General features: G+C 56.5%; 1 protein-coding gene across 1 annotated transcript; it reads right to left on the minus strand.

Moving 5' to 3' along the window:
* Positions 1–639: 639 nt before the first annotated feature.
* Positions 640–11,755, minus strand: ZNF554 (zinc finger protein 554). Its single transcript, XM_080821213.1, has 5 exons — positions 11,682–11,755; positions 6,567–6,638; positions 4,221–4,347; positions 2,649–2,846; positions 640–2,126 (listed from the first exon to the last, which is right to left on the minus strand). Exons 2-5 carry the CDS (start codon positions 6,597–6,599, stop codon positions 961–963), a joined length of 1,524 nt encoding a protein of 507 aa, XP_080677339.1. The 5' UTR covers positions 6,600–6,638; positions 11,682–11,755; the 3' UTR covers positions 640–960.
* Between the last annotated feature and the right edge of the window lie 2,596 nt (positions 11,756–14,351).

The raw sequence follows: 14,351 nt of genomic DNA on the forward strand, positions 1-14,351 counted from the left end.
CCAGGTGGTTCAAGTTCAGATCCTGGCTCTGCCACGTTCTACTCGTCTGACTTTCGACAAGTTACCTTATTTGTTTCCCCTTCTGTCACGTAGGTTCGTGAACAGCTCCCATCTCATGGCCTTGTTCAGATTAAACAGGGAACCACGTGTCAGAGCTAGAGTGAGGCTGGAAACAGAGCAAGCAAGCGACCAGTGAACGTTGACACTGACGCACACCCGAGCTCGTGGTCTCCACTCTGGCAGGTCCACCTCACCTTGGCGGATCAAAGAAACGTCATACACCTCGGGGTCGTCTGATTTCTACTGACTGTCAAGACCGTTGCAGCACTACCAAACGAAAGGGCAGAAGGTAGAAAAATCACACACGATCAGGTCATTCTGACAGACAAATTCTGTTCATTCCTCTGCATCCCTGTCCGGCCTCTGTGCCCGCGCGTACACATACACATCTTGACTTCCCTGGATAGAATCGCACACACCATTTTGCACTCTTCACTTTCCACTTCGCACCCGAAGCTCTTTCTGTACTAGCACACGTTCCGCTTTGCCGTAGCAGGGCACGAAACAAGGCAGGACCGAGCTGCGGGACCAACAGGGGCAGGATGACTATGTAAAATACTGACACAGACCACTGAAACAAAATACTGAATTTTCAAACAAAACGCTGAAACAGAGTATCTTTAGTTTCAAAAACAGAATCAATGTGACAATTCTCAGCAAAATCGCACTGCCTGTTAGCGTTCACGTGCATCAGTCTTCTCCAAAACGTCAGGCACCGGGCATGGCTCAGTGTTAATTTTCCCCAGTAAAAGGTCCCTTCTCAGATCCGGACCTCCCTGCTTCTCCTCAAGAATGTGGCCTACGCCTGCTTCTTTTCAAACAGAACATCAGACGGGCAAAACCCAACCCCCCTTCCGTAGTGGACGGCTACGAGTCACTTCACAGAGCAGCAAGCATTCTCTAAAATCCAAGAAGGTGGCTGCTCTGATAGAAAGCTTTCCCACAGTCAATTATTTTGTAGGTTTTCTGACTAGTGTGAGTTTTCTGGTGGGTGATGAGGGAGGAGCTCTGGCTGAATGCTTTCCCACACTCAGGACAGCTGTACGGTTTCTCTCCAGTGTGAGTTCTCTCGTGCCTAACGAGGGAAGACCTCTGGCTGAAGGCTCTCCCGCACTGATGACATTCATAGGGGTTCTCACCGGTGTGAGTTCGCTCGTGTTGGTTGAGCGAGGAGCGATCACTGAAGGCCTTTCCACACTCGTTACACTCGTAGGGCTTCTCACCAGTATGCGTTCTCTTGTGCAAGATCAGGTAAGAACTCTGGCAGAAGGATTTTCCGCAGTCCTTGCATTTGTAGGGCTTCTCCCCTGTGTGAATTCTCTGGTGCTGGGTAAGAGACGAGATCCTGTTGAAGGCTTTCCCACAGTCACTGCACGCGTACGGCTTCTCTCCAGTATGAGTTCTCAAGTGCCGTGTGAGGGTTGAGCTGTGCGTAAAGGCTCTCCCACATTCCTGACATTCATAGGGTCTCTCCCCAGTATGTATTCTCTGATGCTCACTCAGGGAATGCCTCCGATTAAACATCTTCCCGCAGTGGTAGCATTCGTAGGGTTTCCCCGCCGTGTTGTGAGTCGTAAGAGCCATACTGTGATTAAATGACTCCCCACTTTCTGGGTACACACAAGTTCCCGTTCCTTCGTGCTGAGCATGGGGACTGTCTGGGCTGATGTCTTTTCCGTATTCATTCCCTTCACGGGGCCTCTGGTCTGAATATCCCACCCGATGATGTTTTAAGAATGGATCGGCTACCAAACTCTCAGTATCAAGATCACAGTCATGGAAACGTCTTCCTCTAAGACCTCCTTGTGATAAAGCAAGGTCTGAGTTCACGCTACAGGTTTCCCCAAACACGCGCCAGGCAGTGGCCTCCTTTAGAGCAAATGCCTCCACGTGGGCGCATGCCACTTGCCTCAGAAGCCTGCGGGAGTCTTCATGGTTCTTCTCAAGTGGACCACATTCCCAGTCTTCTCTGGGGAGCTTTCTGGCATCCATGCCACCTGCTGGTTCTTCCTCCAAAACCACCTTCTTATAAACTGACTCTTGGCTTTTCAGACTAGTCTCCAAATCTGAAATAAATTGAGGTGGGGAGGGGAGGAAAGTCTGACTTAATAACAGTGGGACAAACGTACTTCCAACGCACGCAAGGCACGTGTGAATTCATGTTCCCATATCAGCACGCAACGGGGGGAAACAGGAGAAGTTCCTAAGGACAGGAAGCAGGGTAAGAAGCAGGAATGATGAAAACGGGAGAAAAATGTACATGTAGAAGGAACGGCTCTCCAAAGGAGGGAGAAGGGGAACGGCAGAGGGAAAGAATCCGCAAGAAAGCAGAGAGGAAAGAGGCGTAACGAGAAACACAGGTGGGAGAGCTTCACCACAGAACGGGGCTGTCTCCTCTCCACACCCACAGTGGGAGGCACGAGCTAGTGCACAGCGCAAGGTTGCTGGAGAGGAACCGAAGGCATCTGAGAAAGTGCAATCCAAGACCAAAATCTTCTCCTGACACAGTCCGGGCCTCTGTGGAGAGATCCCTGAGAGTCCCCAAGATGTCACCCCCAGTCGATGGCACGTACCTGCCTGGCTCTCACCTGAACAGGAGGTTTGGGGAGTTCCTCGTGCCCCCGTCCACACGGCTTCTCCGGGTTCCCAGTGGAAAGGCACCACTGGTAGAAAGAGTGGACACCCCACCCCTGGGGAAGGACTGGTGGCCTGAGAGGCTTGTGTTGGGGAAAGTGTGCCGTCGTCATCATCTACGCCTGTATCGGAACTCTGGTTCTTCAACGCTCCTGCGAGAGACAAGAGTACACTGGAGAGGTGACATGTTGACCCTGCTGGAGATCTTATTTTCCTAATTAAAAACCTGTGGCTGTTACATTTCCCTGAGAAAGATCTATAAGCGGCCAGCAAGCACATGAAAAGATGTTCAACATCCTCAGCCATGAGGGAAATGCAAATCAAAACCACAGGGAGACACCAGTTCACACCTAGGGGGACGGGTACGATTATTTTAAAAAGCAAAAGCAGGGCGCCCGGGTGGCTCAGTGGGTTAAGCCTCTGCCTTCGGCTCAGGTCATGATCTCAGGGTCCTGGGATCGAGCCCCGCATCGGGCTCTCTGCTCCGCGGGGAGCCTGCTTCCACTTCTTTCTCTATGCCTGCCTCTCTGCCTACTTGTGATCTCTGTCTGTCAAATAAATAAATAAAATCTTTGAAAAATAGTAAAATAAAAAATAAAAAGCAAAAGCAGAACGTCAGTCTCAGAGAGCATGTGGAGAAATCGGAATCCCTGCGCTTGGCGGCGGGACGGTGCTGCGGAAAACAGCTGTGGGGGCCTCGAGGAGGTAAACACAGAATCGCCACCTGACCTAGCAATTCCGCTCCTGAGTATGGGCCCCAGGGAGCTGAATGCAGGGGACTGAGGCACTATTTGCCCACCCATGTTCACGGCAGCCGAAAAGTCGAAACCACCCAAGTGTCCATCTATGGACAAGCAGATAAATAAAATATGGTCCGTCCCCACGCGGGAACACGGTCCAGCCTCAGGAAGGCTGACCCCTGCCACGATGTGGAGGGACCCCAAGGACACGGGGCTCAAGTGAGAGGAGCCAGACCCAGGAGGACCCGTCCCACAGGACTCCACTCCCAGGAGGGCCCCAGAGGAGTCCCGTCCACACAGACAGAGAGGAGAGGGTGGGAGCGGGGGCTGGGGTAGGGGTGGGGAGTCACTGCCTAGTGAGTATGGGGTTTCTCGCCGAGGTGAGGAAAAGGTTCTGGAAAGGGCGCTGACGGTTATACAACGTCCGGAATATAATTACTGCTGCTGAACTGTATACCTGAAAATGGACTAAGAGGGCAGATCTTATGTTCTATGTAATTTTACCACAAAGAAATTTTTTAATGATGACTCTGTAGCCAGGAGAACTCAGGACGTTATCTCTGCCTAAGGGGCCTGATGCATCTCAGCAGCGCGGACGATCCCACACCAGAGAAATGCGGCCATTCTGTGTGCAGAAGAGACCGGCGCACCATGAGCCCCACGGGCACAGGAGCCACCGCCGCGGTATGCACCCCACAAAGCCCGCTTCCCAACCCACTCCCCACACAGCGTGGACGCGGAGCGAGTGTGCACACAGCCGAGGGAGAACTCGCGCTGCGGTCTCACCCAGGGCGGCCAGGTGGGCGCAGGTGTCCAGCATCACCTCTCTGTAGAGCCGTCTCTGCGCAGAGCCCAGCATCGCCCACTCCTCGCGGGAGAAGTCCACGGCCACATCCTCCCAGGTCAGCGACTCCTGAAACAACACAGCAGTTCCGCTCAAGAACGGTCCCTCCACCCGCGTGCGCAGCCACCGCGCAGAGGAGGCGGCCCACCTGGAGCGGGCGGCAGCCCAGGGTCAGACTCCGCCAGTGCACGGGCAGGACCGGCCCCTGTGGCCCATCGGTTGTTCTTGTTTTTAAGATTTTTTATTTGTCAGAGACAGAGCAAGAGACCACAGGCAGGGGGAGGGGAAGCAGGCTCCCCGCTGAGCAAGGAGACCCCACACCAGGCACCATCCTTGATCTCACGACCCTGGGATCATGACCCGACGTGAAGGCATGAGCTGGACACTTGACGGACTGAGCCACCCGGGTACCCCAATGTTAAATGTTTCTGTTTCTTCCACCCAGAAGAAGGAAGTTAGTACCAGGGCTGCCACAAAAGTTAGATAAAGTGGGGGCTCCCGGGAGACTCAGTGGGTCAAGTGTCCAGCGCTTGAGGTCCACTCAGGTCACAAACCCCGGGTCGTGGGATCAAGAATCGAGTCCCACACTGGGCTTCCCCACTCCGTGCGGAGTCTGCTGGAGATCGTCTCCCTCTCCCTCCGCTCCTGCTCTGCGTGCACTCTGCTCTCCCAGACAAATAAAATCTTTTTTAAAAATTTTAGGTCAAGTAGGAAAAAACAGGCCTTTTCAGGCCAGCAGCTGCTGCGGCAACCTCCCCAGGGCACCCCCCGACATTCCCACTGCCCTCTTCCCAGGCGGCTCTCAGGTTAGGCCTGCACCTGCTGAACTCAGTGCAAGGCTTTGAGTCAATCTGCAATTAAATAAAAAGGGAAACAGTTTTAGTGGCTTCGAACTTCGTGGCTAATACGTACGGGTGTACAATTAAAATTGAGTGTGAAATATCACTTCCTAGTTTTTAAATATATTTGTTTTTTTAAAGATTTTATTCACTTATGTGACAGAGATCACAAGTAGGCAGAGAGGCAGGCAGAGAGAGAGGGGGAGGCTGGGCAGAGAGCCCGATGCGGGGCTCGATCCCAGGACCCTAAGATCATGACCTGAGCTGAAGGCAGAGGCTTAACCCACTGAGCCACCCAGGTGCCCCTATTAAGTATATTTATAATAAATAAATATTACTTATTTATTTAAAATTATGATAAATAAAAATATATATAATTATATTATTGTAATTCCACAATGGATCACCTCAGGCAGGGAAGACGGGAAAAAGTCTCCGTGGGACACAGGTTCTTTGCTTTTTGCTGCCTGGCGAGGTTAAAATGGAAGCTCTTTAAATACTAAAAACAAGTCTCCGTGACTCGTGATTTTTATGACTTATATCTACGGGAGAGCAACGTGGAAAGAGAGGCGATCCCAGATGGAGAAGTACCGTTGGGGTTTTAAAGACGCAGGTTTGAGCTGCTAAGGGGTTTACGATCCCGCGTGGCCTGGACAGACCAGGACCCCCCAGCCTGACCACCCAGGTCTGAGCGGCTCCGTTTACGTGCACGTGGAGACAAGAAAAGAAGGGCCACTGCCCGGCCCTGGGGCATCTCCGGTTTGCTGCTGCCAAGGGACAAGCCGGTGGCTGTCTGCGGCCCTGACCTCGCAGATCCTGGGGCCAGCACCGGCCCCAAGCTGAAACCTCACAGTGTCCCCAGGGACTGTGTCTGCCTCAAGGGCAGCCAGGCTGGCCTGAAAACAGGTGTGCCTGCGCTGACCAGGACTTCGATGTGGGGGGCCAGAGCAGACTGAGGGCCTCTCCCCAGGGGCCCCAACCGGACGTCACAGATACTGACTGGACGTCAGGGTCACTCACAAACGTCCACAGGAAAGGGCTTGTTCTCCGAGGGACCACCGGAACCCGAGTGGCCAGTCCGCTCTGTATTTCTGATGCAGACACTGATCACGTTCCCAAAGCTGTGACTTAGGGGACAGGGACCCTGCCTACCGCTCCCCACAGATGTGTTGTCCCAGCCGATGGGGGCCTCCGTTCCCCATCTCTCTCTCTCCTGACGCTCGTGCCCTAGAAGGCGGCTTCCCATCAAATGCAGCTGTCCCCAGGTTCTAAAAGGCTGATCCAGCCTTAGAAAGGAAGGGACCTTGACCCCTGCCACGACGCGGAGGGACCCAGAGGCTCATGGGCAGTGCTCCCTCGCTTCCCACGCAGCAACACATGCAGATCCAGGAGGAGAGCTCGCCCTGGACACCCAGGACATCGTCCGGGCCGGAGGACGTCCCCACTCACCTGGGGTCTGGGGGACAGGTACCCAGTAGCCATCCTCTTCTCCTGGGAAAGCAGCTTCCAGAGCCCGCAGAGCTGTGGGAGAAGAGAATGTGAGGCCCAGGCCCAGGCCCAGGTCTGTCCCCAGCCCCCAAATCCTGGACCCGGAGATCTCTGCAGGTGTCCCCCCCAGCACGGAGTGTGGTCAACGGAAGCCAGGACAGAGACCATGGGCCTTCATGGCTTCTTAACCCAGGCTTGGACAGGGAGACTGAAGGTCTTGGAAGCTTATGAACCGCACCCATTCCATTTCAAAGCAGTCTGTGTCAATGCCCTGGGGCTACTGAACGAGAAGACCACACACTGTGAGGCTTAAGGCCACAAGTTGGATCAAGGTCTCAGGGCTGTGCCCCCTCCAACAGCTCCCGAAGTGGGTCCTTCCTGCCTCTTCCAGGTTCTGGGCACGCCAGCTGGCCCTGGGCTTGTGGCCACGTCCCCCCGGTCTCTGCCTCTGTGGTCACGTGGCTGTCTCTCGGTTCTGTGTCTCTCTTCTTATAAGGACACCAAGCCCTTGGATTAGGCCTGCCTACTCCAATATGACCTCACCTTCACTAACAACATCTGCAAAGATCCTATTTCCAAATAAGCTCACATCCTAAGGTTCCAGGGGACATGAACTCCGGGGGACACCATTCAACCTGGTGGGACCACCCAGGCTTGAACTCTAGACAGCTCAGTTCCAGAGCGCCTCCCACAGGCGCCCAGGCCCCGGGCACGTCTCAGATTTGTGTCAGCCTTCCCGCAGCCCGGCTGGCTCCCTGGACTCTCTCCCCGACATATATTGCTATATGTATGGCCCAACCAAAGTTGGGTCACTCTGGGCCCTCCTTTCAGCCAGGCTGTGGCGTCTGGGCTTCTGAGTTCAGTTCTGCATCACCCAGTTTTAGCAAGAGCCCCTGCCCTGTGTCTGATCCCCCTGGAGCGCTGGCCGGTCTCTCCAAACCCTAGCCAGGTTGGGGGGGGGGGTCACCCAGCCTGTGTGCAGCACCAGCCCCATCACCTCGGTTTGGCCAGAGCCTCCCACCCCGATGTGTCCTCTTGGCGAGTGTGCACCCGCTGACCCCTCCTGCTTCCTTGCCACAAACCCCCGCTTGTCCACGGAGCCCAGTTCCACCCGGAGGTCCCTGCCCCCTGCCACGGAGCCTGAACAGACTGTTTCCAGAGTGCTGAGTGCCCAGCGCTGGCCCTCAGTGACGACATCCTGAAGCGGTCCCCACTGTGTCCCCACCCACCACAGGTGAGCGGCCCGCCCACTCTGGGTGACGTCACACACGCGTAAAGTTGAAATTCCCACGCAGACTCACGAGGAAGGAATGGGGGCCATTTATTGGACACTTGGGACGGGCTTGATCTGGATTCCTGGATGAAAACTTCAAAAAACCACCCGCCCCATCAGCAGAAAATCACCCCGGGAACACCCCAGTAGCCCTCCCTGCAGACAAGACACTCCGCACACACTCCGTTACTGGGGAGACTCCAAGGAGAGGCGGGACATCAGTCATGCCTCTGAGCACCTGGTTTAACACACATGTGAACCCGTCCATGCCCGTCCTCCAGGAGGCGGAGCCTCACCTCCCTCCAACCCCCGCCCTCCATGTGGGATGACTCAGTGACTTGCTTCCAGCAAACACTGTGGATCAAGGAGGACACGGTAACCTCACTACCCGAGAAACCGGTCAGAACCCCAGCCCCCCTCCCCCACCGAGCCGGGAGATCAAGGCTGGAGTCACCAGCGACGTGGCGTGGACATCAGGTATCCCCGTCCCCACAAACCGTGACCCCAGTGTCATCACGAAGAATCCTCACACGAACGAAGAAGCCGGGCTGAGAGCCGGCACGCGGGGGAGCTGTGGGAGGGCCCGGGGGACCCTGCGTGCCATCTGCTGGCCACTTCCATAGACCCCAAGTCCCTTCCAAAGAAAGAGCTCGCTCCAGGAAAGACACTTCTGCCAGGCCGATACCCAGAGGACTGAGCAGCACACGGAGAGATGCCCAAGGTCGCGAGTCATCGGGGAGATACAGACCCAACACCCCCGCAGGACGACTAGCGTCGGAAAGGCAGGAGCAGGGGTCGGGGAGGACGGGGACAGATGGAACCCCCGGGTGCCACTGGTGGGCACGGGCAACGCGGCCGCCGCTGTGGAAGACAGTCTGGCGGCTCCTTGAACGGTCAAACCCGGTTAACACGGGACCCGGGGATTCCACTCCCGCTCTCGGCCCGAGAGAAACGGAAACACACGTCCGCACAAACACTTGTTCACAAACGTCCACGGCAGCGTGACGCACAGTCACCCAAAGGTCTGTCAGCGGATGAACAGGGTGCTCTGTCCACACAGCGGATTGCCAGTCAGCCTTCAAGAGAACCGGAGCCCCGACAGGCGCTGCGTGGACGGACCCCGCGCCCATGATGCGCAGGGAGGGGACCAGACACAGAAGGCCCCACGGGGTGTGAGTCCACGCGTGTGACACGCCCAGACGAGGCCCCTCCACGGACGGGAAGCAGATTCGTTTTTGCCAGGGGCTGGGGAACGGGGCTGGGAGGTAACGGCTCACGGGGGCAGGGTTTCTCGGGGGATGATGAAATGTTCCAGAATCAGACAGACCCGGTGATTGCCCAACTCTGTGCATAGACTATACATCCCCGAACCGCACACCCGAAATGAACGAACCGTGAGGTACGTGGGTTTGATCTAAATAAAGCTATTACAGAAAACACTAACACGCCTGACAAAAAGAGAAAAGCTCGTCAACAGTTAAATATGTATGACGGTGTCCATGTAACACACGTGTAATGGACGGCAAGAGGACCGAGAGCTGGTGCGGACACACCCAAACGGTACCACGGCGGACTCCAGGAAGGCCAGTAGCTGGTTAAGTTATCGCGGAGGACAGAATCCGCGATGTTAACTTCTTTACAAACCATTTACAAACTTGAACTGAGACAAACTAGAACAGAAGCTGGAAAACGGGGGAGGCAGAGAGGATGAGCTGCAGAATTCCCGGAGAGCGGACTCCCTGGTCACTGGGCGAGCGTGGTCTTGGCAGGGCAGAGCAGGGGGCCCGGGGCCGGCCACACCCGCGGTGAGTCTCTAGCAGGACACACGCGCTCTGCTCCAGCAGGCACTTCCCGGGGAGAACCCTGCCCGGCCCTGCGTCAGATCCTCTGTACGATGGGCTCAGGCCCGACCCTCCGGTACCCGGGAAGGTGACCTTCTCTGCAAACAGGAAATTTGAGTCGTCCTGGAGTCGAGTGGGCCCTGATGCACGGTGATGGACAGTGTCCTTGAAGGAGACACGGACACACAGGGACAAGGCCATGCGGCAACGGACACAGAGACGAGGGACAGCTCCTAGCCAAGGGACACTCAGGGTTGAGAGGGATCCTCAGAAGCTAGAGGAGGAGGGAGCGTCCTCCCCTTGGCCCCCCGGAGGGAGCGGGGCTCTGCGGACCCTTGACTTCGGACTCCGGCCTCCAGAATGCGAGAGCGGAGGTTCCCGCTGCGTTGGCCACGCAGGCCGCGATGCTAAGCTCCAGCCGCCCAGGACACTGACAAACACCAGCGGCCAGAGAGGCGGGGCTCCTGGTCCTCGCCTCAGCTTCACACAGGGGACCGAACGCCCTTACCACCCCATCCCCCACACTGCGTGGGGTCCGTCTTCGCTCTGAGGAGTCTGACTGCGGCTCCGGGCAAGGGGCCCGGGTCCCCCCGCCCTCCCCAGCCCTCCCCAGCTCTTCCCGGACCAATCCTCCGCCCCCCCTCCTGGGGTTCCAAGACCCTCCTCCTCGTGTTGCGCATCAGTGGCCCCTTGCGTGCCCTCCGTCACCCAGGGCTGCGGTACACGGCTCAGGATTTTCCCTGTCACTGTTCGAACCACAGAAACTCCTCCCTTCTCCACCAGGAAGGCCGGATGCGTCCCCACCGGGACTTCCTCACAAGGGCAATGAAATGCACCCTAGAAAGGGAAGAGACTGGAGGGCTTGGTGCTGGGACCCTGGCAGAATGGTCAGCGGCTTCCTCCACCCTCCCCTGGCCCATGTCTGGACATCAACGGAGTGGACCCTTGATACCACGGAGGATCCCAGCGCCGCAGGGTAAGCCAGGGTCTCCCCCGCAACACGGTGATCACGGACCCCCTGACCTCACCCACGCCATGCCACAAACCCCCCCAGTGTGACAAGCACACATGTTCCCAGGTATCACCCCCAGTCCCAGAAGAGACCCCCTGGATTCGGGGATTCCACCCGCCCCAAGACGCCGTGTGCCATCCTGAGCGGCCCTCCGGTGGCCCTGGGACGCTGGACACCCTGAGGGCAGTGGGAGTGGGTTGGAGGGGACACGGACCCTGGGTGTGGGGCTCCCTGCTGCGCGCTGTCTGACCCTTTGGGAACGTATTCTGCTGAGCAGTGAGCAGGATCTGACTCGGGTCTCTTCCCCTGGGCGCTGCGGACACGGGTCGCGGCATTCTCTGGGGCGGCGCGGCCCGCGCTGCGGGGTCCGAGCAGCACCCCGGCCCCCCCGCTCGGTGCCAGGCGCTCCGCTCCCCAGCACGACAGCCACCACGTCCCCAGACCCTGCCCCGGGGGACGGGGACAGGCAGAGTGACCCCGGGGAGACCCCCGGCTCCCCACGACGTCCGGGCGTCCCAGCCCCGCTCCGCCGTCAGGAGCAAACAGGTTCACGGCGTTTCCCTTCAAGTCCGGCCTGACCCGCTGTCGCCCCCCAGCAGCGCGCGCCCCCGAGGTCTCACACGGGGGCTCCCCGCAGGGGACGGTTCTGGGAGCTGGCGGCCTTGCCCACGGTCCCGGCCGCCTCCCCGGGAACGCCGAGGCCCCGTGCCCGGACCCCCGCCCGGACCCCTGCGCGGACCCCCGCCGGGACCCCCGCACACCTGTCGCCAGGCGCGGCCGGCCAGGAAGGCGACTACCCGGCCCCGGGGCGGGCGCAGGTGCCACCGGGCGCGCAGCGCTCGGTCCCCACCGGCTCCCACCCCGGCCCTCCACGCGGACGCGGTGCCCACGCCCGCCCGGCCCGCTAACTCCCTCGGGCCCGCGCCCCCTGGCCCGCCCGGTTAACTCACGCTGCGCCGCCACCGCCGCCCCCACCGCCCCCGCCGTGCGCCCCCACCGTGCGCCCAGGCGGACTCGGCAGTGCGCCTGCGCACCACACGGCTGGGAACTACAAGTCCCAGGAGCCGCGGGGGTGGCGCTGGGTTCCCCCGTCCCTCTGGGGGCAACGAGAGGACTCACAGCGCCCCCTGCGGGCGGGCGGTGTCTCCGCAGGACTGAGAGGCTTCTTCGTGCCCCTGTGCACATCGGCAGACGCCCCGGACTTAGCCGGTCCCTAAATGAGGGAGAAATTGCGAGTCCTGTATTTAGCACGATGCCTGAGGCATAAAGATTTGCCTATTTATTAACAAGATGTGTAATCCATTTTTTACTTGGTAAAACTGTTCTGATGACATTTATTAGTAATATTGACAGGTTGATTTGTTATTAATAATACGTTGAAATAATAAAAAGACCATAATTAATGTTAATGTATCATGGATTCATAATATAGTGTTATAATGAACTGTGCTGCTCTGTATAATACAGTAAAATATAACCACCTACTGATACAATATCAATAAATTATACAAATATCTGATGAATTACACATTTTAAAAATTACGGTGATGATTATCGGCCCAAGCCATGACAGGTCTTATATGTCTTCCTGTATACTATTGTTCTTCAAATTTCTGTTTAAATTCTGGTTAGCTGCAGTACAGTGTAATATCGGCTCCTGGAGTAGAAGTCAGTGATTCTCGCCACTTACCTACAACACGCCGAGCTCATCACAAGAGTCTCCTTGATGCCCATCACCCACTTAGCCCCTCCCCCACCCACCTCCCTCCACCAACCTTCAGTTTGTTCTGTATGGCTAAGAGTCACCTGTGGTTTGCTTCCCCTTCTTTTTTATTTCTTCCGAGATGCTCATTTTTTGTTTCCTAAATTCCGCATGTGAGTGAAATCCTACGGTAATTGTCTTTCTCTGATTTACTTTGCTCAGCGTAATACACTTTAGCTCCAACCACATTGTCGCAAACGGCAAGGTCCCGTGTTTTGCTGGCCGAGTCATACCCCGCCGGGCTATCCCGTCGTCTCCGTCCCTGCTCACCTGACGCACATCCCGACTCTCTCCATAGTGAGGCAGTAGTAGGCAACGCTGCTAGAAAACTGGGGTGCGTGCACCCCTTTGAATGAGTGTTTTTGCATTCTTTGGGTAAATACCTAGTCGTGCGGTTGCTGGAGGGCAGGGTAGTTCCTTTCCAACCCTCTGAGGCCGCTCCGCGCCGCTCTCAGGGCGGCTGCCCAGCCTGCGCTCCCGCCCACAGTGCACGAGGGCTGCTGCTGCTTTCTCTTTTCCACTCTTCTCCTCTCCAGGCAACGCCCAAGCCCTGTGCTGTGTATCTTTTCTTTACGGAAGAGACGGGGTCCCCTGAAATGTGCAGATGTTGACAAAGCGTCCTGATCGACCGGCGCAGGCCCGGGATTAGGATCTTTCCTCCAGGGCTGCGTCTTACTTGTCCCGAGCCTGAACTGCGAATCGAGTCTTGCGGTGGTTTAACGAGAACCAACATCAGGTAGATGGTCCCACGGTTGGACGAATTTGTGCAACACGTGGCCCAAGCCAACCCATCAATAAACATAACGTGTGTTATGATTGATTACTCGTGTCGCCCCCAACTCAAAAGTGCACAGCTCATCCCCAGAGTGGTATTAGGAAGTGGGGCCTCTGAGAGGTGGTTATTGGGCGGAGCCATCAGCGAGGGCTAGTTCCCTTACAAAGGAACCCCAGAAGAGCTCCCTCACCCCTCCCACCATGGGAGGACAGGAGGGAGGAAGCCAGCTATCTGCAGGCTGGAAGGGGTTCTCACCGGCTGGTGTGGGCACCCTGAGCCTGAACTTCCAGCCTCCGGCACTGTGAGGAGCGAGCGGTTACGAGAGCCACCCCGTCCACGACCATTCGTGACAGCAGCCTGAGCAGACTACGACAATGTGACAAATAATTCTCAAGCCTCTTCTCCAGTCTTGTTTTTCCGGGATTAGCTCGTGGCATGGAAGATGCGCTGCCCGGACCACCCCTTTAGGACTGGAGGACCTACTCCTCCCGGTAGCCCCAGGCTGCTGCTGGCCATCCTAAGCTTCCGGTCTTGCTCACGGAAAAACAACAGCCGTGTGTTGAGGGGTTTACAGTAAATGTAAAAGTAAACGGCACGACAATAATAGCCTGGAAAAGGAGAAATGGAAGTATACTATGGCAAGACTCTTACACACGGGATCCTATAACATCACACGAAGGCAAATTGTAACAGGTTAGATGCATACTAGAAACCCTAACACAGCTAACAAACTAAATATAAAAACAGAGTGATAGCTAATAAATCAACAAGAAAATAGGAGAGAATCATAAAAAATACTTAGTTACTCCAAAGGAAGGCAGAAGAGGATAAGGGTAGACTGAAGTGATTAGCATGTAAACAGCAAGGCAACAGACTCCAAGTTAACCGTACTAAAAATCACACTAATTGTTACTGGTTTAAATACCTGAATTTAAAAATCAGAGATTGGGGACGCCTGGGTGGCTCAGTTGGTTAAGCAGCTGCCTTCGGCTCGGGTCATGATCCCAGAGTCCTGGGATCGAGTCCCACATTGGGCTCCTTGCTCGGCGGGGAGCCTGCTTCTCCCTCTGCCTCTGCCTGCCT

This window comes from Martes martes (assembly GCF_963455335.1).
Source record: "Martes martes genome assembly, chromosome: 1".
In the NCBI taxonomy this organism is placed as follows: domain Eukaryota; kingdom Metazoa; phylum Chordata; class Mammalia; order Carnivora; family Mustelidae; genus Martes; species Martes martes.

Bases quoted from the DNA above. Each gene is read 5' to 3' on its own strand.
- ZNF554 (XM_080821213.1), bottom strand. From the start codon at position 6,599: ATGGCTACTGGGTACCTGTCCCCCAGACCCCAG. The intron at 4,348-6,566 runs GTGAGTGGGGAC...GTGTTGTTTCAG, and splicing joins ACCTGTCCCCCAGACCCCAG to GAGTCGCTGACCTGGGAGGA. The intron at 2,127-2,648 runs GTGAGAGCCAGG...AATTTATTTCAG, and splicing joins TCCCCAAACCTCCTGTTCAG to ATTTGGAGACTAGTCTGAAA.